The 25,320-nt window shown below is 38.9% G+C and overlaps 1 protein-coding gene and 1 long non-coding RNA gene across 10 annotated transcripts in view; one reads left to right on the forward strand and one right to left on the reverse strand.

Moving 5' to 3' along the window:
• OCA2 (OCA2 melanosomal transmembrane protein) overlaps nucleotides 1–25,320 on the forward strand; it is a 269,698-nt gene that overhangs the window by 226,256 nt on the left and 18,122 nt on the right. For all 9 annotated transcript variants that reach the window (XM_082465697.1, XM_082465689.1, XM_082465690.1 and 6 more), the window contains one exon: nucleotides 19,504–19,597. In XM_082465697.1, the coding sequence (XP_082321823.1) occupies nucleotides 19,504–19,597 (94 nt within the window). The remainder of the gene's footprint in view (nucleotides 1–19,503; nucleotides 19,598–25,320) is intronic.
• LOC309662709 overlaps nucleotides 1–25,320 on the reverse strand; it is a 435,223-nt gene that overhangs the window by 1,063 nt on the left and 408,840 nt on the right. The window contains exon 2 of the long non-coding RNA XR_014264905.1: nucleotides 173–1,704. This is a non-coding gene — a long non-coding RNA (uncharacterized lncRNA). The remainder of the gene's footprint in view (nucleotides 1–172; nucleotides 1,705–25,320) is intronic.

Below are 25,320 nucleotides of genomic sequence, written 5' to 3' on the forward strand. Positions count from 1 at the left end.
CCTCCCCATATCCTCAAGTCCATTCTCTAGTAGGTCTGTGTCTTTATTCCCATCTTACCCCTATGTTCTTCATGACTTTTTTTTTTCCTTAGATTCCATATATATGTGTTAGCATACGGTATTTGTTTTTCTCTTTCTGACTTACTTCACTCTGTATGGTGTCTGATCTTACATTTTAGGTCTTTAATCCATTTTGAGTTTATTTTTCTGTATGGTGTTAGAGAATCTTCTAATTCCATTCTTTCACATGTAGGTATACAGTTTTGCCAGCACCACTTATGGAAGAGACTGTCTTTTCTCCATTGTATATTCTTGCCTCCTTTGTCATAGATTAATTGACCATAGGTGCATGGGTTTATTTCTGGGCTTTCTGTCCTGTTCCATTGATCTATATTTCTGTTTTTGTGCCAGTACCATACTGTTTTGATGACTGTAGCTTTGTAGTATAGTCTGAAGTCAGGGGGTCTTATTTCTCCAGCTCCATTTTTCTTTCTCAGGACTGCTTTGGATATTTGGGGCCTTTTGTTTCTCCATACAAATTTTAAGAATTTTTTTTTGTTCTAGATGTGCAAAAAATTCCGTTGGTAATTTGATAGGGATTGCATTGAATCTGGAGATTGCCTTGGGTAGTATAGCCATTTTGACAATATTGATTCTTCCAGTTAAGAACATGGTATATGTTTCCATCTGTTTGTGTCATCTTCGATTTCTTTCATCAGTGTCTTACAGGTTTTGGAGCACAGGACTTTTGACTCCTTAGGTAGGTTTATTCCTAGATATTTTATTCTTTTTGATGCAATGGTAAATGGGACTGTTTCCTTATTTTCTTTTTCTGATCTTTCATTGTGAGTGTATAGAAATGCAAGAGATTTCTGTGCATTAATTTTATATCCTGAAACTTTATTGAATTCATTGATGAGTTCTAGTAGTTTTCTGGTAGCATCTTTATGATTTTCTAAGTATAGTATCATGTCATCTGCAAAAAGTGACAGTTTAACTTACTTTCCAATTTGGATTCCTTTTATTTCCTTTTCTTCTCTGACTGCCATGGCTAGGACTTCCAAAACTATGTTGAATAAAAGTGTTGAGAGAAGACATTCTTGTCTTGTTGCTGATCTTAGGGAAAATGCTTTCAGTTTTTCACCATTGAGCATGACGTTAGTTGTGGGTTTGTTGTATATGGCCTTTATTCTCTTGAGCTAGGTTCCCTTTATGCCCAGTTTCTGGAGAGTTTTAAATCATAAATGGGTGTTGAATTTGTCAAAACCTTTTTCTGCACCTATTGAGATGATCATATGGCTTTTATTCTTCAATTTGTTAATGCAGTGTATCACACTGATTGACTTGCAGATATTGAAAAATCCTTGCATCCCTGGGATAAGTCCCACTTGATCATGGTGTATGACCCGTTTAATGCATTGTTGGATTTGGTTTGCCAGTATTTTGTTGAGGATTTTTGCATCTATATCCATCTGTGATATTGGCCTGTAACTTTCTTTTTTTGTGGTATCTTTGTCTAGTTTTGGTATCAGGGTGATGGTGGCCTCATAGAATGAGTTTGGGAGTGTTCCTTCCTCTGCAGTTTTTTAGAATAGTTTCAGAAGGATAGGTGTTTAAATGTTTGTTAGAATTCACCTGTGAAGCAATCTGGCCTTGGACTTTTGTTTGTTGGGAGTTTTTAAATCATAGTTTCAATTTCAGTACCTGTGATTGGTTTGTTAATATTTTCTATGTCTTCCTGGTTCAGTCTTGGGAGATTTTTACCTTTCTAAGAATTTGTCCATTTTTTCTATGTTGTCCATTTTATTGGCATATATTTGCTTTTAGTAGTCTCTTAAGATCCTTTATATTCCTGTGGTGTCCATTGTAACTTATCATTTCTCATTTTATTGATTTGAGCCCTCTCCCTGTTTTTCTTGATGCATCTTGCTATATAGGTTTATCAATTTGGTTTAGCTTTCCAAAGAATGAGCTTTTAGTTTCATTGCTCTTTGCTATTGTTTGTTTTCATCTCTATTTCATTTATTTCTGCTCTGATCTTTATGATTTCTTTCCTTCTACTAACTTTCAGTTTTGTTTGTTCTTCTTTCTCTAGTTGCTTTAGGTGTAAGGTTAGGTTGTTTATTTGAGATTTTTCTTGCTTCCTGAGGTAAGATTTTATTGCTATAAATTTCCCTCTTAGAACTGCTTTTGCTGCATTCCCTGGGTTTTGGATCACTGTTCATTTGTTTTCATTTGTCTCTAGGTAGTTTTTGATTTCCTCTTTGATTTCTTCAGTGATCCATTGGTTGTTTAGTAGCATATTGTTTAGCCTCCACGTGTTTGTGTTTTTTACAGTTTTTTTCTTGTAGTTTATTTCTAATCTCATAGCGTTGTGGTCAGAAAAGATGCTTGATATGATTTCAATTTTCTTAAATTTACCGAGGCTTGCTTTATTGCCCCACATGTGGTCAATCCTCGAGAATGTTCCATGTGCACTTGAAAAGAATGTGTGTTCTTCTGCTTTTGTATGGAATGCTCTATAAATATTAATTAAGTACATCTGGTATAATGTGTTATTTAAGGCTTGTGCTTCCTTATTGATTTTCTGTCTGGATAGTCTGTCCATTGATGAAAGTGGGGTGTTAAGGTCCCCCACTATTATTGTGTTACTGTCATTTTCTCCTTTTATGGCTGTTAGTGTTTGCCTTATATATTGAGGTGCTCCTATGTTGGGTGCATATATATTTACAATTGTTATATCTTCTTCTTGGAATGCTCCTGTGATCATTATGTAGTGTCCTTCTTTGTCTCTTGTAACAGTCTTTATTTTAAAGTCTATTTTGTCTGATATGAATATTGCTACTCCAGCTTTCTTTTGATTTCCATTTGCATGGAATACCTTTTCTCCATCCCCTCACTTTCAGTCTGTATTTGTCACTAGATCTGAAGTGGGTCTCTTACAGACAGCATATATATGAGTCTTGTTTTTGTATCCATTCAGCCTGTCTATGTCTTTTGGTTGGGGCATTGAATCCATTTACATTTAAGGTAATTATAGATATGTATGTTCTTATTGCCATTTTGTTAATTGTTTTGGATTTGTTTTTGTAGGTCTTTTTTTCTTCCCCTCCTCTTTTGTTCTCTTCTCTTGTGATTTGATGATTAACTTTAGTGTTGTGTTTGGATTCCTTTTTTCTTTTGTGTGTGTGTATCTATTGTAGATATTTGGTTGTGGTTACCATGAGGATTTGATATAGCACTCTCTATATATACAATATTGTTTTAAGTTGCTGTTCTTTTAATTTCAAATGCATTTCTAATATCCCTGAATTTGTACCCTCCTCTTCTCACAATTGCTGGTTTTGATATCATATTTGTGTGTGGATGACCTTTACTGTATGTTTTCCTCTACTGGTGAGCTTTTCCATTCTTAATTTTCTTGTTTCTAGTTGTGGCTTTTTCTTTTCCACCTAGAGAAGTTCCTTTAGCATTTGCTGTAAAGCTGGTTTGGTGGTGCTGAATTCTCTTAGTTGTTGCTTGTCTGTAAAAGTTTTGATTTTTCCATTGAATGTGAACAAGAGCCTTGCTGGGTTCTTCTACTGTGCGATCTTGTCTCCAACCTCCTTCCTGTTGTTTTCTACCAGGACACCTCAGTTTCTCTCCTGGGGGTTCTAGCCATGAGTCCTGTCATTCCTGTAAGAGACAGTCCTGCCAGCCTTCCTTAATTGTTATTTGTCTTGCACTCACCTGAGCTGTCCTTCCCATGGTCCTAGATCAGACGTCCATTGTAGTGGCTACATGTCAAGCAGCAAGGACTGTGCCCTCTTGCTCAGAATGCAGAAGAAGTGCTTCATATTTTTTTAGATGAATTGATATTATGGTATTTAAATTTAAATGTATATATTTAGATGAGAGAAATTAAGAGGTACAAACTTCCAGTAACAAAATAAATGAGTCACAGGGATGAAATGTACAGCATGAGTCAATAATAATGTAATATATTTGTATGGTGACCCATAGTGGGTCACATAGACCTACTGTGATGATCATTTTGCAATGTACAGAAATATCAAATCACCAAGTGGTGCACCAGGAACAAATATAGTGTTGTAGGTCAATTATACTTCAAAAACAAATAAACAAACAAACAAAAACAAGTTCATAGTGAAAGATCAGATTTGTAGTTGACAGAGGTGGGGTGTGGGAAAGTGAGAATTGGATCAAGGTGGTCAAAAGTTACAAACTTCCAGTTATAAGCTAAATAAGTACTAACAAAATGTACAGCATGATTAATATAATTAACAGTGCAGTATATTACATAACAAAGTTGTTAAGAGAATAAATCCTGAGTTCTCATCACAAGGAATAAAATTTTTTTCCTTTTCTTTTGTATCTATATGAGATGATGTATGTTAACTAAACTTGTGGAAATCATTTCATGATGTCTGTAGGTCAAATTATTATGCTATATACCTCGACCTTACACAGTGCTGTATGCCAATTATATCTCAATAAAACTGGAAGAAAAAAATGAGAATGATATAATGATTTTGTTTAAGAATGTCAACATAGGCTAGCAATTACATCCTTGGGAATTATTTTTAATTAGGGTGACACATATTACATATTAACTTAAGATTTATGAGTGAGTTACATTTTTTTCAGAATTCTTTGGCAGCACGGCTGAGGTGACCAGTCCAGAGGCAGGTACTCAGCTGGTTCTTCTGTAGAGCACTGTGTGCTGGACTGACTCAAGGAACATTTCAGGGCGTGAAGGAACAGCTGTCCTAGGACAGTGTCAGACAAGAAGAGGCTGTTTTGAGGAAAAGGCCATATGCAGAACCAAAGCCAAACCAGTCATCTCAGGGGAACACTGAGGGTCCTGGCTCAGCCTGACAGGCAGTGTGTGTGGCCCTGGCAGGCATCCCCATGAGTCCTGAGGTTGGCAGCAATCTGACCTCAACTTGTGTTCCTCCGTGTGGTGGGGATGCCTTGGGGCTCAGCTGGGATTTGTCCAAACAGAACCTTTTCTGATACCTACAAATTTCTCCACATCTACAGGGCCATGACCTTAGAATATCCATTGTCTAAGACTAAAAGCAGTTTGCTTTGATGATGTTTGGAAGACCTGGAAATTGACTCCCTTAATACTGCCCATTCCTGGACCCCACCTTAGAGTTTGTTGTGGCTGATAACTCTGTGACCCAAGTCAACAGGCCTCACAACATGGGTCCCCTCCTGCTGATCCCTCTTCTTTCCACTCTCCCTTTCTTCCCTAAACACTTTGCCTGTCATGACTATCATTATGATTATCTCTGTGCATTAAATATCAGCTCCCTTCTGCTTATTTGACTTCACTGCCTTCACTTGGCAAAGCCCCTCCTGAAGTAGGTGACATAGGTGAGGCCCACCACCCACCTACTGGCCTCGCGTGCACAGGCAGAGGACCAAGCACCCAGGCTGCCACCTGGCTTCACGACCACAGCCCTTCCTCAAGGGCCCTCTGTGCCACATGCCACACACCTGCTCCCTGGGCCTCATGTGCCCATGCCTCTCGACCACTTCTGCACGCACTTCATCTCTTCAAGCCCCCAGCACCTCCCCTTCCTTCCTTGAGTTTATGACCTTGCCCATTTGTGAGGAAATGAAAGCAATCTTGTGGGGGCTTCCACAAATAATGAGCTCTGCGCCCTGTGGAGGGCGTGCTGCCTTCCTCCAGCTGTTTGGGGAAATTCCTGCTCTTCACCTGCTGCCAGATCCCACAGTTCTCCTCTGCAGAATTTATTTTTCAGTCTCCACTGGATCATTATTATCAGTTTCCAAATACGCTGCCCTTTCTTCTCTCATTAAGACTCTCACGGGGCCATACATTGCAGCTGGCTCCCTCCCCTTCCTTTGCTCCTGTGACAGCAAACTTTGAAAATGTTGTCTACATTTGCTGTCCTAGTCTCACTGTAACTTCTCTTCTCTTTTCTCTTGACCCCAGTCAAGCATTTCTCCCACAATCCAGACACAGTTGCCTCCAAAGTTGCGATGACATCTCAGTATCCATCCTCATGAGAGATCCTGTGATACCCCTTGTTCGCTCCTAACCTGGCTTGACAGCAACGACAATGTGTCCTGGAGGCAACCTCTCTCCTCCTTAAAACCCATTCCCTGTCCGGCTCTACTAGGTTCTCCTTCTATCCATGACGTCACTTCCTCTCAGTCTCGTCCATTGACCCCTTTATCTTCCACCCCCCAAATGCTGGACTCAGTTCTGGCCACTACACTCTCTAGACTTATTTTGAGTTGTCTTCTCTAAACTCATTCTCTAAATGGCAACTACACCCGACCACTCCTGGGCTTCTCTGCAGACATGGAGGCTTAATATCCAGCTGCCTCTCTTACCTCTACTCTACTGAGATATGACAGGTGTCTCAAACTAAACATTGATCATGATTCTATCCTTCCCCAATCTTCCTCATTTTCATAAATAAAAATAAAATTCCATTTTCTCAGTTTCTAAGGCCACACATCTTAGAACCTCCCTGATTCTTTGCTTTCTCTTATACCCTACAGCCAGCTGTATTTCAAAGCTTCTAAATCTGACCAGTTCCCATCAACTCCACCACTGCCCCAAAATCTAGCCAGTATATCCCTTTCATGTCACCTCCAAGTTGTCCTCTTTGTTTCCAGTCTTGCTGCAACCCTGAGCATCTATTCTCCACAGAGGATTCCCACCTCACTCAGCAGAAGTCAAAGTCTTGCAGTGGCCTATGTATCTTACAGATATGACCACTGTGTCCTCTGTGATCTCACCCCTATCACTCTTCTCCTTGCCCACATTGCTCCAACCACACTGTCTTCCTTAGTTTCCCTCGGACATGTCTAGCAAGCTTGTGCCTCAGGGCCTTTGCACTTCCACCTCCTTCTTCCAGTGATTCTCTTCACACAGATCATTGTGGGCTTGGTCCTGCTTCCTCACCTTTATTGAATTTTTGTAAAATGTCACCTTCCCAGTGCAAAATTGAACACCCGGTCTCACTTTTGCTTTATTTTTCCCCTAGCACTTTATACCACCCAACATTTTACTTATTCATTATTTTGAGCTGTTTAGTTGTTTAATGCTTAATTTCAAGTCAATTCATATAGTTTAAAGTGATAAATCAGTCTGGAATTCTTACTTAAAAAACAACACCTTTATCCCATCTCTTTGTCTCACAGAAAAACTTTTTCATCATTTGCTGCTTTTTAATTTTATTTCTTGTTTCCTGAGTGATGTTACCTGTGTTTCTGCTCCTTTTGTGGTTTTGTCCTCTTTTGCCTGAGCCCTAAAGTCTCTCCATTTGTCTCATGTTTGAAGAGGCAATGAAGTCCTGAAGTTCAGTAATTTGGTGCCAAATTTCATAAGGAATATTGGTCTGTAGTTTTATTTTCTTGCAGTGTCTTTATCTGGCTTGGATATCAGAGTAATACTGACCTCATAGAATGAGTAAGGAAATATTTCTTCTTCAGGTTTTGGAATAGTTTGATAAGTATTGGTGTTAACTTTTCTTTAAATGTTTGGTAAAATTCACCAGTTTGGAAGAGGTCCTTCCTTTTCAAAAATTTGGAAGAGTTTGAGAAGCATTCGCATTAATTCTTCTTTAAATGTTTGGTAGAATTCTCCAGTGAAACCACCTGGTCTTGGGCTTTTCTTTTTTGGGAGATTTTTGATTACAGATTCAATCGCATTACTAGTTATGTGTCTATTCAGATTTTCTATTTCTTCCTGATTCAGTGTTGGTAGGATGTATGTTTTGAGGTCCATTTTCTCCAGGTTGTCCACTATGCTGTATAATTGTTCATAGTAGTCTCCTGTGATCCTATGTGTTTCTAGGTGTTATAATACCTCCTTTTTCATTTGTATTTATTTGAACTCTCTCTTTCTTTTATTATTCTAGTTAAAGGTTTGTCAATTTTGTTTCTTTTCAAAAAACCAGATCTTAGTTCTTATTGACCTTTTTAATGGTTTTCTAGTCTATTTCATTTATTTATGCTCTAATCATTGTTATTTTCTTACTATGCTAACTCTGGGATTAGTTTGCTTGTCCAGTTCCTTGAGGTGTAAATAGTTAGGTTGTTTATTTGAGATCTGTCTTTTTTCTTAATGTAGGCATTTATTGCTATAAACTTCCCTTTCAGAATTATTTTTGCTGTATCCCATAGATTTTGGTATGCTGTGTTTCCATTTTTGTTTGTCTAGATTTCTTTTTAAACATCTTTATTAGAGTATAATTGCTTTACAATGGTGTGTTAGTTTCTGTTTATAACAAAGTGAATCAGCTATACATATACATATATCACATTATCTCCTCCCTCTTGCATATCCCTCCCATCCTCCCTATTCCACCCCTCTAAGTGGTCACAAAGCATTGAGCTGATCTCCCTGTGCTATGCGGCTTCTTCCCACTAGCTATCTTTTTACATTTGGTAGTGTATATATGTCCATGCCACTCTCAAACATTGTCCCAGGTTACCCTTCCCCCTCCCCGTGTCAAGTCCATTCTCTATGTCTGCATCTTTATTCCTGTCCTACTCCTAGGCTCTTCAGAATCATTTTTTTTTTTTTAGATTCCATATATATGAGTTAGCTTACAGTATTTGTTTTTCTCTTTCTGACTTACTTCAGCCTGTATGACAGACTCTAGGTCCATCCACCTCACTACAAATAACTCAATTTCGTTTCTTTTTATGGCTGAGTAATATTCCATTGTATATATGGGCCACATCTTCCTTATCCATTCATCTGTCGATGGACACTTAGGTTGCCTCCATGTCCTGGCTATTGTAAATAGAGCTGCAATGAATATTGTGATACATAACTCTTTCTGAATTGTGGTTATCTCAGAGTATATGCCCAGTAGTGGGATTGCTGGGTCATACGGTAGTTCTATTTTTAGTTTTTTAAAGAACCTCCATACTCTTCTCCATAGTGGCTATATCAATTTACAGTCCCACCAACAGTGCAAGAGGGTTGCCTTTCCTCCACACCCTCGCCAGCATTTATTGTTTATAGATTTTTTATGATGGTCATTCTGACGGGTGTGAGGTAATACCTTATTGCAGTTTTGATTTGCATTTCTCTAATGATTAGTGATATTGAGCATTCATTCATGTGTTTGTTGGCAATCTGTATATCTTCTTTGAAGAAATGTCTATTTAGGTTTTCTGCCCATTTTGGATTGGGTTGTTTGTCTTTTTGATATTGAGCTGCATGAGCTGCTTGTAAAATTTGGGGATTAATCCTTGGTCAGTTGCTTCATTTGCAAATATTTTCTCCCATTCTCAGGGTTGTCTTTTCATGTTGTTTATGATTTCCTTTGCTGTGCAAAAGCTTTTAAGTTTCATTAGGTCCCATTTGTTTATTTTTGTTTTTATTTCCATTTCTCTAGAAGGTGGGTCAAAAAGGATCTTGCTGTGATTTATGTCATAGAGTGTTCTGCCTATGTTTTCCTCTAAGAGTTTTATAGTTTCTGGCCTTACATTTAGGTCTTTAATCCATTTTGAGTTTATTTTTGTGTATGGAGTTAGGGAGTGTTCTAATTTCATTCTTTTACATGTAGCTGTCCACTTTTCCCAGCACCATTTATTGAAGTGGCTCACTTCTCAATTGTATATTATTGCATCCTATATCAAAGATAAGGTGACCATATGTGCGTGGGTTTATCTCTGGGCTTTCTATCCTGTTCCAATGATCTATATTTCTGCTTCTGTGCCAGTACCATACTGTCTTGATTACTGTAGCTTTGTAGTATTGTCTGAAGTCAGGGAGCCTGATTCTTCAGGCTCTGTTTTTCTTTCTCAAGATTGCTTTGGTTATTCGGGGTCTTTGATGTTTCCATACAAATTGTGAAATTTTTTGTTCTAGTTCTGTGAAAAATGCCATTGGTAGTTTGATAGGGATGGCATTGAATCTGTAGATTGTGTTGGGTAGTATAGTCATTTTCACAATGTTGATTCTTCCAATCCAAGAACATGGTATATCTCTCCATCTGTCTGTATCGCCTTTAATTTCTTTCATCAGTGTCTTATAGTTTTCTGCATACAGGTCTTTTGTCTCCTTAGGTAGGTTTATTCCTAGGTATTTTATTCTTTTTGTTGCAATGGTAAATGGGAGTGTTTCCTTAATTTCTCTTTCAGATTTTTCATCACTGGTGTATAGGAATGCAAGAGATTTCTGTGCATTAATTTTGTATCCTGCTACTCTATGAAATTCATTGATTAGCTCTAGTAGTTTTCTGGTAGCATCTTCAGGATTTTCTATGTATAATATCATGTCATTTGCAAGCAGTGGCACTTTTACTTCTTCTTTTCCGTCTGGATTCCTTTTATTGCCTTTTCTTCTCTGATTGCTGTGGCTAAAACTTCCAAAACTATGTTGAATAATAGTGGTGAGAGTGGACAACCTTATCATTTTCCTGATCTTAGAGGAAAAGTTTTCAGTTTTTCACCATTGAGAACGATGTAGGCTGTGGGTTTGTCATAGGTAGTCTTTATTATGTTGAGGTAAGTTCCCTCTATGCCTACTTTCTGCAGGGCTTTTATCATAAATCCGTGTTGAATTTTGTCAAAATCTTTCTCTGCATATCTATTGAGATGATCACATGGTTTTTATCCTTCAGTTTGTTAATATGGTGTATCGCATTGATTGATTTGCATACATTGAAGAATCCTTGCATTCTGCAGATAAACCCCACTTGATCATGGTGTATGATCCTTTTATTGTGCTGTTGGATTCTGTTCGCTAGTATTTTGTTGAGGATTTTTGCATCTATGTTCATCAGTGATATTGGCCTGTAGTTTTCTTTTTTTGTGACATCATTGTCTGGTTTTGGTATCAGGGTGATGGTGGCCTCGTAAAATGAGTTTGGGAGTGTTCCTCCCTCTGCTATATTTTGGAAGAGTTTGAGAAGGATAGGTGTTAGCTCTTCTCTAAATGTTTGTTAGAATTCACCTGTGAAGCCGTCTGGTCCTGGGCTTTTGTTTGTTGGAAGGTTTTTAATCACAGTCTCAATTACAGTGCTTGTGATTGGTCTGTTTATATTTTCTATTTCTTCCTGGTTCAGTCTCGTAAGGTTGTGCTTTTCTAAGAATTTTTCCATTTCTTCCACATTGTCCATTTTTTTGGTGTATAGTTGCTTCTAGTAATCTCTCATGATTCTTTGTATTTCTGCAGTGTCAGTTGTTACTTCTCTTTTTTCATATCTAATTCTATTGGTTTAAGTCTTCTCCCTTTTTTTCTTGATGAGTCTGGCTAATGGTTTATCAATTTTGTTTATCTTCTCAAGAAGCAGCTTTTAGTTTTATTGATCTGTGCTATTGTTTCCTTCATTTCTTTTTCATTTATTTGTAATCTGATCTTTATGATTGCTTTCCTTCTGCTAACTTTGGGGTTTTTTTGTTCTTCTTTCTCTAATTGCTTTAGGTGTAACGTTAGGTTGTTTATCTGAGATGTTTCTTGTTTCTTGAGGTAGGATTGTATTGCTATAAACTTCCCTCGTAGAACTGCTTTTGCTGCATCACATAGGTTTTGGGTCATCGTGTTTTCATTGTCATTTGTTTCTAGGTTTCTTTCTTTTTGATTTCCTCTCTGATTTCTTCAATGATCTCTTGCTTATTTTGTAGTGTATTGTTTAGCTTCCATTTTTTTGTATTTTTTACAGATTTTTTTCCTGTACTTGATAACTAGTCTCATAGCGTTGTGGTCAGAAAAGATACTTGATATGATTTCAATTTTCTTAAATTTACCAAGGCTTTATTTGTGATCCAAGGTATGATCTATCCTGGACATTGTTCCATGAGCACTTGAGAAGAAAGTGTAAACTGCTGTTTGTGGATGGAATGTCCTATAAATATCACTTAAGTCCATCTTGATTATTGTATCATTTAAAGCTTGTGTTTCCTTCTCTATTTGCATTTTGGATGATCTGTCTATTGATGAAATTGGGGTGTTAAAGATCCCTACTCTGATTGTGTTATTGTCAGTTTCCCCTTCTATGGTTGTTAGTATTTGCCATATGTATTGAGGCGCTCCTATTTTGGTTGCATAAATATTTACCATTGTTATATCTTCTTTTTGGATTGATCCCTTGATCATTATGTAGTATCCTTCTTTGTCTCTTGTAATAGTCTTTATTTTAAAGTCTATTTTTTCTGATATGAGAATTGCTACTCCAGCTTTCTTTTGATTTCCATTTGCATGGAATATCTTTTTCCATCCCCTCACTTTCAGTCTGTATGTGTCCCTAGGTCTGAAGTGGGTCTCTGGTAGACAGCATATATACAGGTGTTGTTTTTGTAACCATTCAGCCAGCCTATGTCTTTTGGTTGGAGCATTTAATCTATTTACATTTAAGGTAACTATCGATATGTATGTTCCTATTACCATTTTCTTAATTGTTTTGGGTTTGTTATTGTAGGTCTTTTCCTTCTTTTGTGTTTCCTGCCTAGAGAAGTTCCTTTAGCATTTATTGTAAAGCTGGTTTGGTGGTGCTGAATTCTCTTAGCTTTTGCTTGTCTGTAAAGATTTTAATTTCTCCATCGAATCTGAATGAGATCCTTCTGGGTAGAGTAATCTTGGTTGTAGATTTTTCCCTTTCATCATTTTAAATATGTGCTGCCACTCCCTTGTGGCTTGAAGAGTTTCTGCTGAAAGATCAGCTTTTAACCTTATGGGGTTTCCCTTGTATGTTAATTGTTGCTGTTCCCTTGCTGCTTTTAGTATTTTTTCTTTGTATTTAATTTTTGATAGTTTGATTAATATGTGTCTTGGCATGTTTCTCCTTGGATTTGTCCTGTATGGGATTCTCTGCACTTCCTGGACTTGATTAACTATTTTCTTACCCATATTAGGGAAGTTTTCAACTATAATCTCTTTGAATATTTTCTCAATCCCTTTCTTTTTCTCTTCTTCTGGGACCCCTATAATTCGAATGTTTGTGCATTTGATGTTGTCCCAGAAGTCTCTAAGACTGTCCTCAATTCTTTTCATTCTTTTGTTCTTTATTCTGCTCTGCAGTAGTTATTTCCATTATTTTATCTTCCAGGTCACTTATCCGTTCTTCTGCCTCAGTTATTCTGCTATTGATTCCTTCTAGAGAATTTTAAATTTCATTTATTGTGTTGTCCATCATTGTTTGTTTGCTCTTTAGTTCTTCTAGGTCCTTGTTAAATACTTCTTGCATTTTCTCCATTCTATTTCCACGATTTTGGAACATCTTTACTATCATTTCCTACTTCACTATCATTTGCTATCATTCACTACTCTGAATTCTTTTTCAGGTAGACTGCCTATTTCTTCTTCATTTGTTTGGGCTGGTGGGTTTATAGATTGCTCCTTCATCTGCTGTGTGTTTCTCTGTCTTCTCATTTTGCTTAACTTACTGTGTTTTGGGTCTCCTTTTCACAGGCTGCAGGTTTGTAGTTCCCGTTGTTTTTGGTGTCTGCCCCCAGTGGGTAAGGTTGGTTCACTGGGTAGTGTAGGCTTCCTGGTGGAGGGGACTGGTGCCTGTGCTCTGGTGGATGAGGCTCGATCTTGTCTTTCTGGTGGGCAGTACTGAGTCTGGTGGTGTGTTTTGGAGTTCTGTGACCTTATTATGATTTTAGTTAGCCTCTCTGCTAATGAGTGGTGTTGTGTTCCTGTCTTGGTAGTTTTTTGCCATAGGGTGTCCAGCACTGTAGCTTGCTGGTCGTTGAGTGTAGCTGGGTCTTAGTGCTGATATGGAGATCTATGGGAGAGCTTTCGCCATTTGATATTACATGGAGCCAGGAGGTCTCTGGTGGACCAATGTCCTGAACTCGGCTCTCCCTCCTCTGAGGCTCAGGTCTGACACCCGGCCAGAGCATGAAAACCCTGTCAGCCACCGAGTTCAGAAGTAAAAGGAGAAAAAAAGAAAGAAAGAAAGAGAGAGAGAGAGAGAAAGGAAGAGAGAGAGAGAGAAAGAAAGAAAGGGAAAGAAAGAAAGAAAATAAAACAAAATAAAGTTATTAAAAATAAAAAATTATTAAAAATAAAAATTTAAATGTAATTTAAAAAGGAAAGGAAGAAAAGAGAGCAACCAAATGAAAAAAACCAATCCACCAATGATAACAAACACTAAAAACTATACTAAAAAAATAATAATAACTGTACTGACAGAACTCTAGGACAAATGGTAAAAGCAAAGCTATACAGAGAAAATCACAGAAAGAAGCATACACATACACACTCACAAAAAGAGAAAAAGGAAAAAAAAGTATATCTATATATAAAAAAGGGAAGATAACAAACAAATCAATAAACAAATCTACCAATGATAATAAACTCTAATTGCTAAACTCAGATAATCATAAAACCAAAAACAAATTAGATGCAGAAAGCAAACTCCAAGTCTACAGTTGCTCCCAAAGTCCACCACCTCAATTTTGGGATGATTCATCATCTATTCATGTATTCCAGAGATACAGGGTACATCAAGATGATTGTGGAGATTTAATCTGCTGCTCCTGAGGCTGCTGGGAGAAATTTCCCTTTCTCTTCTTTGTTTGCAGAGCTGCTGGGGTTCAGCTTTGGATTTTGCCCCGCCTCTGTGTGTACGTCACCTGAGGGCATCTGTTCCCTGCCCAGACATGATGGGGTTAAAGTAGTAGCTGATTATGGGGCTTGGGCTCACTCAGGCCGGGGGGAGGTAGGGGTACGGAATGCAGTGTGAGCCTGTGGTGGCAGAGGCTGGTGTGACATTGCAACCGCCTGAGGTGTGCCGTGTGTTCTCCCAGGATAGTTGTCTGTGGATCACGGGACACTGGCAGTGGCGCGCTGCACAGGTTCCTGGGAGGGGAAGTGTGAATAGTGACCTGTGCTTGCACACAGGATTCTTGGTGGCTGCAGCAGCAGCCTTAGCGTTTCATGCCCATCTCTGGTGTCCATGCTGATACCCCCAGCTCTCACCCGTCTCTGGAGCTCATTTAGGCAGTGCTCTGAATCCCCTCTCCTTGCACACCCCGAAAAAATGGCCCTTTGCTTCTTAGGCAGTTCCAGACTTTTTCCCGGACTCCCTCCTGGCTAGCTGTGGTGCAGTAGCCCCATTCAGGCTGTGTTCACACAGCCAACCCCAGTCCTCTCCCTGGGATGTGGCCTCTGAATCCCGAGCCTCAGCTCCCAGCTCCCATTCACCCCAATGGGTGAGCAGACAAATGTCTCAGGCTGGTGATTGCTGTTCGGCACCAATCCTCTTTGTGGGGATCTCTTCACTTTGCCCTCTGCACCTGTGCTCTCCTGCTGTGCTCTCCTGCGTGGCTCCAAAGCTTTCCCCCTGCCACCCCCGTCTCGACCAGTGAAGGGGCTTTCTAGTGTGTGGAAACTTTTCCTCCTTCACAGCTCCCTCCCAGAGGTGCAGGTCCTGTCCCTATTCTTTTGTCTCTGTTTTTTCTTTTTTCTTTTGCCCTACCCAGGTACATGGGGAGTTTCTTGCCTTTTGGGTTGTCTGAGGTCTTCTGCCAGCATTCAGTAGGTGTTCTGTAGGAGTTGTTCCACATGTAGGTGTATTTCTGATGTATTTGTGGGGAGGAAGATGATCTCCACGTCTTACTCCTCCATCATCTTGAAGGTCTGTCTAGATATTTTTTGATTTCCCTTTTTATTTCTTCTTTGACCCACTGATTCTTCAGGAGCATGTGGTTTCATTTCCATATATTTGTGAGTTGTCCAGCTTTCTTCTTGTTATTGATGTCTAGTTTCACACCATTGTAATTGTAAAAGATCATTGATATGATTTCTTTCTTCTTAAATTTCTCAAGACTCGTTTTGTGACTTAATGTATGATCTATCCTGGAGAATGCTCAGTGTGTGCTTGACAAGAATGTGCATTTTGCGGCTATTGGATGGAATGTTCTGTATATGACTGTTAGGACTATTTATTTTAAAGTGTAGTTTAAACCCAATATTTCTTCATTGATTTTCTGTCTGGAGGATCTTTCTTTACATAAGACATTGAAATCCACTGATCTGTTAATAGTTGCTTAATATAGTTAGGTGCTCTGATGTAGGATGTACATATATTCACAATTGTAAAAGCTATCAATGAATTGACTCCTTTATTATTATATAGTGACTTTTTTGGTCTCTTAACAGTTTTTGACTTAAAGTCTATTTTTTCTGATGTAAAAATCTACTTCTGCTCTCTTTTGGTTTTCATTTGCATGGAATATCTTTTTCCATCACTCCACTTTGAGCCTATGTGTGTCCTGTGACAGCATATAGTTGGGGCTTGTTTTTTTTTGTTTGTTTGTTTTTCTTTTCTTTTTTTAAAAATCCATTCAGCCACTCTGTGCCCTTTGATTGGAAAATTTAACCCATTTACCCTAAAGTGATTGTTGATAGGTAAGGACTTACTATTGCTGTCTTGTTTATTGTTGTTTTCTGGCTATTTTGTAGTTCTTTTGTATCTTTCTTGTTGTCTTCCTTTGTAAATTGATAAGCTTCTGTAGTGGTATGTTTTCATTCTCTTCTCTTTATCTTGTGTGTATATGTTATAGGTTTTTGTAGTGTGGTTACCCTGAAGCCTTAATAAAATATCTTATAACAGTCTATTTTAACTAATGACTCAACTTTAATTGCATACAAAAAAATCTATTGTTTTACTTCACACTACATTTAATGTTTTTTGTGTCACAATGTACATCTTTTAATCTTGTGTTTTCATTAACAAGTTCCTGTAACTATAGTTATTTTAATACTTTCATGTTTTAACATTTATACTAGGGTTAAGTGATTCACACATCACCATTACAGTGTTAGAGTATTCTGAATTTGACTGTATACTTACCAATGAATTTTATACTTTCCTTTTTTCATGTTATTAATTAACATGTTTTCATTTCAGCTTGAAGAATTTTCTTCAGCATTTCTTGCAAGGCTGGTCTAGTGGTAATGAACTCCTTCAGCTTCTGTTTGTTTGGGAAAGTCTTTATCTTTCCTTCATTTCTGAAGGACAGCTTTGCTAGGTAAAGTGTTTTTGGTTGGCAGGTTTTTTCTTTCAGCACTTTGAATATATCATCACATTCTCTTGTGAATTGTAAGGTTTCTACTGAGAAATCCACTGGTAGCCTTGTGGGGGATTCCTTTTATGAGAGAAATTTATTTTCTCTTGCTGCTTTTAAAATTCTCTCTTTGTCTTTGATTTTAGACACTTTTATTATAATATGTCTTAAAGAAGAATATTTTAGATTGAAATTTTGGGGTGATTTATTAACTTCATGAACTTGGATTATTCAAATCTTCCCCCAGATTTGGGAGTTCTTAGCCATTATTTCTTTAAATAAGATTTCTGCCCCCTTTCCTCTCTTCCCCTTCTGGGACTACAATGATACATAGGTTTTTTTTCTGTAGGCTTTCTTCATTTCTCTTCATTCTCTTTTCTTTTTGCTCCTCTGATTGGATAATTTCAAATGACTTGTCTTTGATCTCACTGATTCTTCTGCTTAATCCAGTCTGCTGTTGAAGCTCTCTATTGAATTTTTCAGTTCAGTCATTGTATTCTTCAGCTCCAAAATTTCTATTTGGTTCTTCTTAATGTTTTCTGTCTCTTTGTTGAACTTCTCATTTTGTTCTTGTTTTGTTTTCCTATTTTTTCTAAATTGTTTATTTGAGTTCTCTTGTAGCTCTCTGAGCATCTTTAGAACAATTATTTTGAATTCTGTGTCTGACAATTCCTGAATCTCCATTTCTTTGGGGTCAGTCATTGGAAGTTTACACTCTTTCTTTGGTGGAGTCATGTTTCCCTGATTCTTGTTGTTCCCTGTAGCCTGGCACAAGTGTCTGCACATGTGGAGAAGCAGTCATCTCTTCCAGACTTTATGGAAAATATCTTCACCTGCAGTTGGGGGCATGCTTGAGAGTACCATGACCTGAGCACAGGGCACCAATTGTGAGGGCATGTGGCAGCTCTAGTTCCAGGGTGCATGGTGATTTGTTGGCTCAGCATGCTGGAGTCCACATTGTTGATAGTGTGTGGTCCTTGGTGAGTGGTGTGGATGGTCCACAGAGACTGCAAGGACTGTTGTGGTCCTCAGTGATGCCTCCAGTTCCTGCAGCTAGGGACCAGGGTTGATGAAAGTGGTGATCAAAGCTGGTGGTGTACGCACACTTGGCTGCAGGGGCCAGCAGCAGGTGCTTGTGTGGTGGCAAGGGCCAGTTACAAACACGCATATACTGGTGGGGTTCTGGTGAAGCAGCAAGGACTGAGGCCACCTGTAGATGCACTGGAAGCTGCAGGGGCCCTGCTCTTGGTGTAGATCTGTCTGTTTCACTGGAGACCACTGCAGAAGGCATGCAAGTGAAGTCCTATTGCAGAGATAAAAGGATGGGGAGTGATCCAATCTTCCCAAATAAGCAATGAGGTGTTGCTTTTATGACATCCGGAAACCTGGTGTCCAGTAGAGTGTGGCTCTGTTGTCCCCTAATTCTCTATAGCAAATGAAATCACATGTCATTTACATATCTCCACATTGTTTTTAGCTTTCTGTCTGCGATTTTGGGTAGTCCTTTCCAGATGGGTTACTGTTGGAGCCCTCCTCTTCCTGCTCTTTACAGAGGTTCACACAAGGCAACTGTTCCAAGGCAGCAGGTCCAGGGGTCCCTCCTTAACCTCTAATGGGCTGCTCCGAGGAACCTAACAGTGATAACATGGACTAACATCTCCTGAGCGTGCTGGAAGCAGGTCCAGTGACTACATCTTCTTCTGTCCTTCATTAGCAACATGAGCCACAAGGGGGCATGTTTTGGGAACACAAATTTCTCACAGAAACGTCACAACTGCTACGTGTTTCACTGATTACTATAATGTGAAATTTATCCCTATTAGAAAGATGCACTGGATGCTGTCATGATTTACTAGAGAATACTACTTCCTAGTCATTGAATCTGATGCCTGTTACATCACAAACATCAGCAGGTGTGGGATGACTGCACAGAGGCAGTAGTGAGAAATGGTTTAGCACCGGTTTACCTGCATGCAGTTTAGAATCAGAGAACTGATTCTGGCTTGGCCACTTACAAGATCTGTGTCTCTCCATGTCTCGATGTCCTTATCTATCAATTGAGGGAATAACATACACAACTGGAGGAAGTTTCAGGATTAAATAAGATGATGTATGCATGGAGTTAGTGTAGAACTTGATCCACTGCAGGGCTAATAAATGCTGGTCAGATGGTTGTGGTCCCAAGCACTGTGTTAGATTCTATGCGACTTCACCCCATTTAGGAATCCACAGCAGCAGCTGGAGAAGGAGCTGAGGAGAAGGGGGACCAGTTGGTCATGTGGCTGGAAACAAAGACTTACTGATGGGCTCAAATTCAAGGTTTTGTGGATTCTGAAGTTTGCTTTGGTTTCCTTTTGAACATCCTGTGCTCCATACAGTTTGACTGCTAAAAAAGTGCTTTGGATTTTGCAAGTTGGTCATAGAATGGGCAACTCCTCTGGGCTTCCATGGACCTGATATCAGTGTCCTTTTCCTCCACAGATTCCTGTGCTCCTGAACCTGAGCAGAGACCCTGAGGTCAGCCTGCCTGTGCCACCGCTCATGTATGCCCTTGCCCTCGGCGCCTGCCTGGGAGGTAAGGGGGTGTTAATGCATTTGAGGGAGGGACCCCTGACACTGTGGTGAGCCTGAAGTGATGATTAATGCATGCCAAATTGAAAGTAAAGTAGGAATAGTCCAGATGATTTCCTGAGTGGAAACCCATCTTCACCTTTGACTGGAGCAGTTCTAGGCATACTCAGTTCCTCTGCATGGCCTGTCACTTCTCACTCTCTGCAGAACTGCCCCTGACATGCTAAGTCTGTGGCCTGAGGATGATCATTATGACATCTCAAAGTTAACCTGCTCCCACAATGCATGCAGATGTGGCTTAGGTTTAGAAACAGATATTGAATCAGAAACCATCCTCGGTGGCAGCTTCTTATTCCCTTTTAAAGCAGTGTGTGTTGGGGGGGAGGTGAAGTGATGAATGAGTAAGCTAAGAAGTAGAGACTCTAACCTAAGAGTAAGAAGAAAGATTTTAAAAAAGTCTTTTTGGCTGGAGGAGTGTGTTGTCCTGTGGAGTCATTGAAAAGCCAATTAGAAAAATGTTGGGAGAGACTAACCTCTGGTGAGTAAACACAAAGGCTTTGGATGTGATTGTATTTGGAAGGAGGCCTAATCTCCTTTGGGAACACAAGAGGATTGTGAGACTCTTAGATAAACACACTAGATACCTTTTAAGTTTTTATTTTTACATCCAGATATTCTTAGATAGTCTAGCTTTCTCTGTTATTTGATTTGTCTCAACTATTAGATCAACAAATTTCTTTTTAGTTTATCTTCTTGTTTGTAAATGGGGATTAATGTCATTCAGTGAAGTGGCTGTGATTTCTGGAGAGCTAATTCACCTAATCCAGCAACTGAGGCCTCACGTTCTGAGTGCAGGGTTGTTAAAATGGCCCCCATCTGAGATCAGCCCCAGGAAAAGCAATAACTGCATTCACAGCTGCATTTAATATCAGTGGTAGAAACAGAATCCAAAGACACCTGGAAATGTGTCCTCTGTGTGAAATTTTGTTCGTTAAACCTTATTGAACATCTTCTATACCCTGGCATTTTCCTTCAGAGTGGGGAGACAGTCACCTAAGCTAAGATTATAACATAAACGTATCCTCTCATGGCCAAGTGCATAGAGTGCTCAGGGGGTACCAGGGAGACTGAGGGAAAGTCAGGAATGGCTCTCCAGAGGGGAAGTTTTGAGCTGGGTCTCAAAGGATGAGAAGCCTCCTGGGCTAGTTCAGATTCCCCCAGAACATGTATAATGAATATGGAGGGGATTATCAAGGAGAGAAGTTAACGTGGACCATTTGTATGGCTAATAACTTAAAATATGATTAAACATTTGTTGACTGAGCCCCTTTTGTAGCTATAGTGAACAATAAAATAGTAAGCCATGGGATCTTTTTAACCTAGTAGCTCTGGTCATTGAGTGGTACTTTTTCCTGGTACAGTGGATGCCTACTTGTGCTGGGTGTTAGCTCTACATTTATTCTATTGGGGGACCTTCTCTCATTAACTCAGAGTTTGACAACTTAAAAAATTCTGGTAAAATATACATAACATAAATTTTATAATTTTAACCAATTTTAAGTGTACAGTTCAGTGACATTAAGTGCATTCATATTGTGCAATCATCACCACTATCCATCTCCAGAACTTTTTCATCATCCCAAACTGAAACTTTGTACCCATTAAACCATAATTCCCCAGTCCCACAGGGTTTGATATTTTGAAGACCATTTTAAATAGAAATTTTCAGTTGGTTTGAGAAATGTCATTTGTTCTATAAATTGGGTGTGACTCACTAAATAGTTTGAAACAAAAAGTCTTTCCTGGTCTGCTCTCAGTACCTTTTGATTGCTCTTTTTACTAAGAGCTAAGAACAATTCAAATAAGTCTTAAGAAAAATCTGCCTTAGCCTGGGTGTCCTAGAAGGCAGAGGTTGAGGCAAGTTTGCATGCTGAAGATTTATCGGGACATGTACTCCTAGGGCAGGAAGACTGAGGGAGGTAGTGAGGTAAAGCAGTGAAGGAGAGAAAGCAAATACATGGTACATTACAAAGCTAGTAACAGCTTCAAAAGAAATCAAAGCCAATTTTTAGTTAGGTGGGGATGGGACATTTTCTAGATGGTTCCTGAGGAACAGAAAAGCTAAGTGAAATCTCTTAGTGCCTTTGTAGAGTGTGCAGTGAAGTGGGTTATGCTGCAGAACCAATGAGAGAAAAGCTTCAGAGACATGCTGGGCCTTTGCAAACTACACTGAAGTGGGGACAGGGCAGAGAGCCACCTTTTGAAGGGTGGACAGCCAGGAAAGAACTTTACAGAGAATCTTCAGCAATCAGCAAGTTATAAACCTGTTAGAAAATTGATGACTCAGCTATATAGCCAGAAACCCAGAATCTTCCTTTGCTCATATCTCTATTTCAGAGAACTCCTCATCCCACCCTCAAAACATTTGCAGCTGGTGTGAAATTGAATTCAACTTAAGGTGAAACAAAGCCAGATCCAGCTCAGCAACAGATTAGATTGGCTCCATGCCCTGCACTGACAGCCTGGCACAAATGGGGATGCGCTCTTCAGTGTGTGTGTGTGTGTGTGTGTGTGTGTGTGTGTGTGTGTGTGTGTATATGTGCAAATATTATACTTCTGTCTCAGTAGTTCTTTACATAAATTGTTCAGCATACCACTACCTTGGTAAAGAACACCTACAAAAACCCTGCATAGAACCTCATACTTACTGTTGAAAGACTGAATGTTTGTCCCCTAAGATTGGGAACAAGGCAAGGATGTCTGCTCTCACCTCTCTTATTCAGCATAGTGCTGGAAAATCTACCTAGTGCAGTAAGGCAAGAAAAGGAAATAAAAGGTATACAGATTAGAAAGGAAGAAATAATTTGGTTCCTACTATAGATGACATGATTGTCTTGGTGGATACCAAGGAATCTATTTTTTTAAAAATCAGAAAACCATATAACTAATATGTGAGCTCAGCAAGGTCACTGGATACAAGATAGACATACAAAAATCAATTTTAGCAATGAACACATGGATACCACAATTAAATATACAATACTATTTAGAATCACTCAAAATATTAAATACTGAAGCTGAAATTACAATATGCTTATACAAGAAATCAATGAAGATCCAAATAATTGGGAAGACATACAGTGTTCATGGATTGGAAGGCTCCACATAGTAAAGATGTAAACTGTCCCCAAATTAATATTTAGGTTTAATGCAATTCCTACCAAAATCTTAGTAAGATATTTTGTTTATATCTATATCTATAGTATTTATAAATGTACATATGGAATGGAGGACATATAAATTGTAAATATGCACATGAAAAGATGTTCAACATTATTAACCATGAGGAAAATGCAAATTTAAACCATGATAAGGGAATTCCTTGGCAGTCCAGTGGTTAAGACTTCACCTTCCAATGGCAGGGGGGTGCAGGTTTGATTCCTGGTCGGAACCTAAGATCCCACATGCCTGGCAGCCAAAAAACCAAAACATAAAAGAGAAGCAATATTGCAAAATATTCAATAAGGACTTTAAAAATGGTCCACATCAAAAAAAAAAAATCTTAAAACCATGATAACATATCATCACACACCTATAAGAATGGCTAAAATAAAAAATAGTGAAAACACCAAATGCTGACTAGAATGTGGGAAAAATGGATCACTCAGACATTGTTGTTTGAAATGTAAAATGGCCATCACTCTGGAAAACAGTTTGGCAATGTATTAAAAAACTAAGCCTGCAACTGCCATAAAACTCAGCAATTACACTACTAGGAATTTATTCTAGAAAAATAAAAACTTATGTTCACCCCCAAACCTGTACACAAATGTTTATGGAAGCTTTATGTGTAATAGCCAAAAAGTAGAAACAAATCTGATGTCCTTCAACAATAAATTGTTAAACAAACTGTGATACAATACATCCATACCAGGGAAAGCTACTCAGCAATAAAAAATAAATGAGCTATTGATACAAGTGACAACCTTGATGAATTTCCAGAGAATTATGTGGAGTGAAAAAAAGCCAATCTGGAGGAGGCTCCTTCAAGATGGCAGAGAAGTAGGATGTGGAGATCACCTTCCTCCCCACAAATACATCAAAACTGCATCCACATGTGGAACAACTCCTACAGAACACCTACTGAATGCTGGCAGAAGACCTCAGACTTCCCAAAAGACACCCTCAGGCGACGTACAGGGCGAGGCGGGGCCAAATCCAAAGCTGAACCCCAGGAGCTCTGTGAATAAAAGAAGAGAAAAGGACATTTCTCCCAGTAGCCTCAGGAGCAGCAGATTAAATCTCCACAGTCAACTTGATGTACCCTGCATCTGTGGAATACCTGAGTAGACAATGAATCATCCCAAAACTGAGGTGGTGGACTTTGGGAGCAACTGTAGACTTGGGGTTTACTTTCCGCATCTAATTTGTTTCTGGTTTTATGTTTATCTTAGTTTAGTATTTAGAACTTATTATCATTGGTAGATTTGTTTATTGATTTGGTTGCTCTCTTCCTTTATATACATATATATATCTTTTTTCCTTTTTCTCTTATTGTGAGTGTGTATGTGTATGCTTCTTTGTGTGATTTTGTCTATATAGTTTTGTTTTTGCCATTTGTCCTAGGGTTCTGACTGTCCTTTTTTGGTTTGGTTTTTAGTATAGTTTTTAGTGCTTGTTATAATTGGTGGATTTGTTTTTTGGTTTGGTTTCTTTCTTCTTTCTTTCTCTAAATTACTTTTGATAATTTTTTACTTTTTGATAATTTTTTTATTTTAATAACATTCTTTTCCTCCCTTCCTTCCTTTCTTTTTTCTTCCTTCCTTCCTTTCTTTCTTTCTTTTCCTTCTTTCTTTCTTTTTCTTCCTTCCTTCCTTCCTTTCTCTCTCTCTTTCTTTCTTTCTTTCTTTTTTTCTTCTTTCTTTCTTTCTTTCTTTCTTTCCTTCCTTCCTTCTTTCTTTCTTTTTCTTCCTTCCTTCCTTCCTTCCTTCCTTCCTTTCTCTCTCTCTCTCTTTCTTTCTTTCTTTCTTTCTTTCTTTCTTTCTTTCTTTCTATCTTTCTTTCTTTCTTTCTTTCTTTTTCTCCCTTTCCTTCTGAGCTGAGTGGCTGACAGAGTCTTGGTGCTCCGTCCGGGTGTCAAACCTGAGCCTCAGAAGAGGGAGAGCTGAGTTCAGGACATTGGCCCACCAGAGACCTCCCAGCCCCACGTAATAGCAAACGGTGAAAGCTCTCCCAGAGATCTCCATCTCAACGCTAGGACCAAGCTCCACTCAATGACCAGCAAGCTACAGTGCTGGATACCCTATGCCAAACAACTAGCAAGACAGGAACACAAGCCCACACATTAGCAGAGAGGCTGCCTAAAATCATAATAAATTTACAGACACCCCAAAACACACCACTGGATGTGGTCCTGCCAACCAGAAAGACAATACCCAGCCTCATCCACCAGAACACAGGCACTAGCCTGCACCATCAGGAAGCCTACAAAACACACTGAACCAACCTTACCCACTGAGAGCAGACACCAAAAACAACAGGAACTACAAACATGAAGCCTGTGAAAAGGAGACCCCAAACACAATAAGTTAAGCAAAATGAGAAGAAAGAGAAATACACAGCAGATGAAGGAGCAAGGCAAAAACCTTACCAGACCAAACAAATGAAGAGGAAATAGGCAGTCTACATGAAAATGAATTCAGAGTAATGATAGTAAAGATGATCCCA

This window comes from Balaenoptera physalus, assembly GCF_965194825.1.
Source record: "Balaenoptera physalus genome assembly, chromosome: 6".
Taxonomy (NCBI): Eukaryota; Metazoa; Chordata; class Mammalia; order Artiodactyla; family Balaenopteridae; genus Balaenoptera; species Balaenoptera physalus.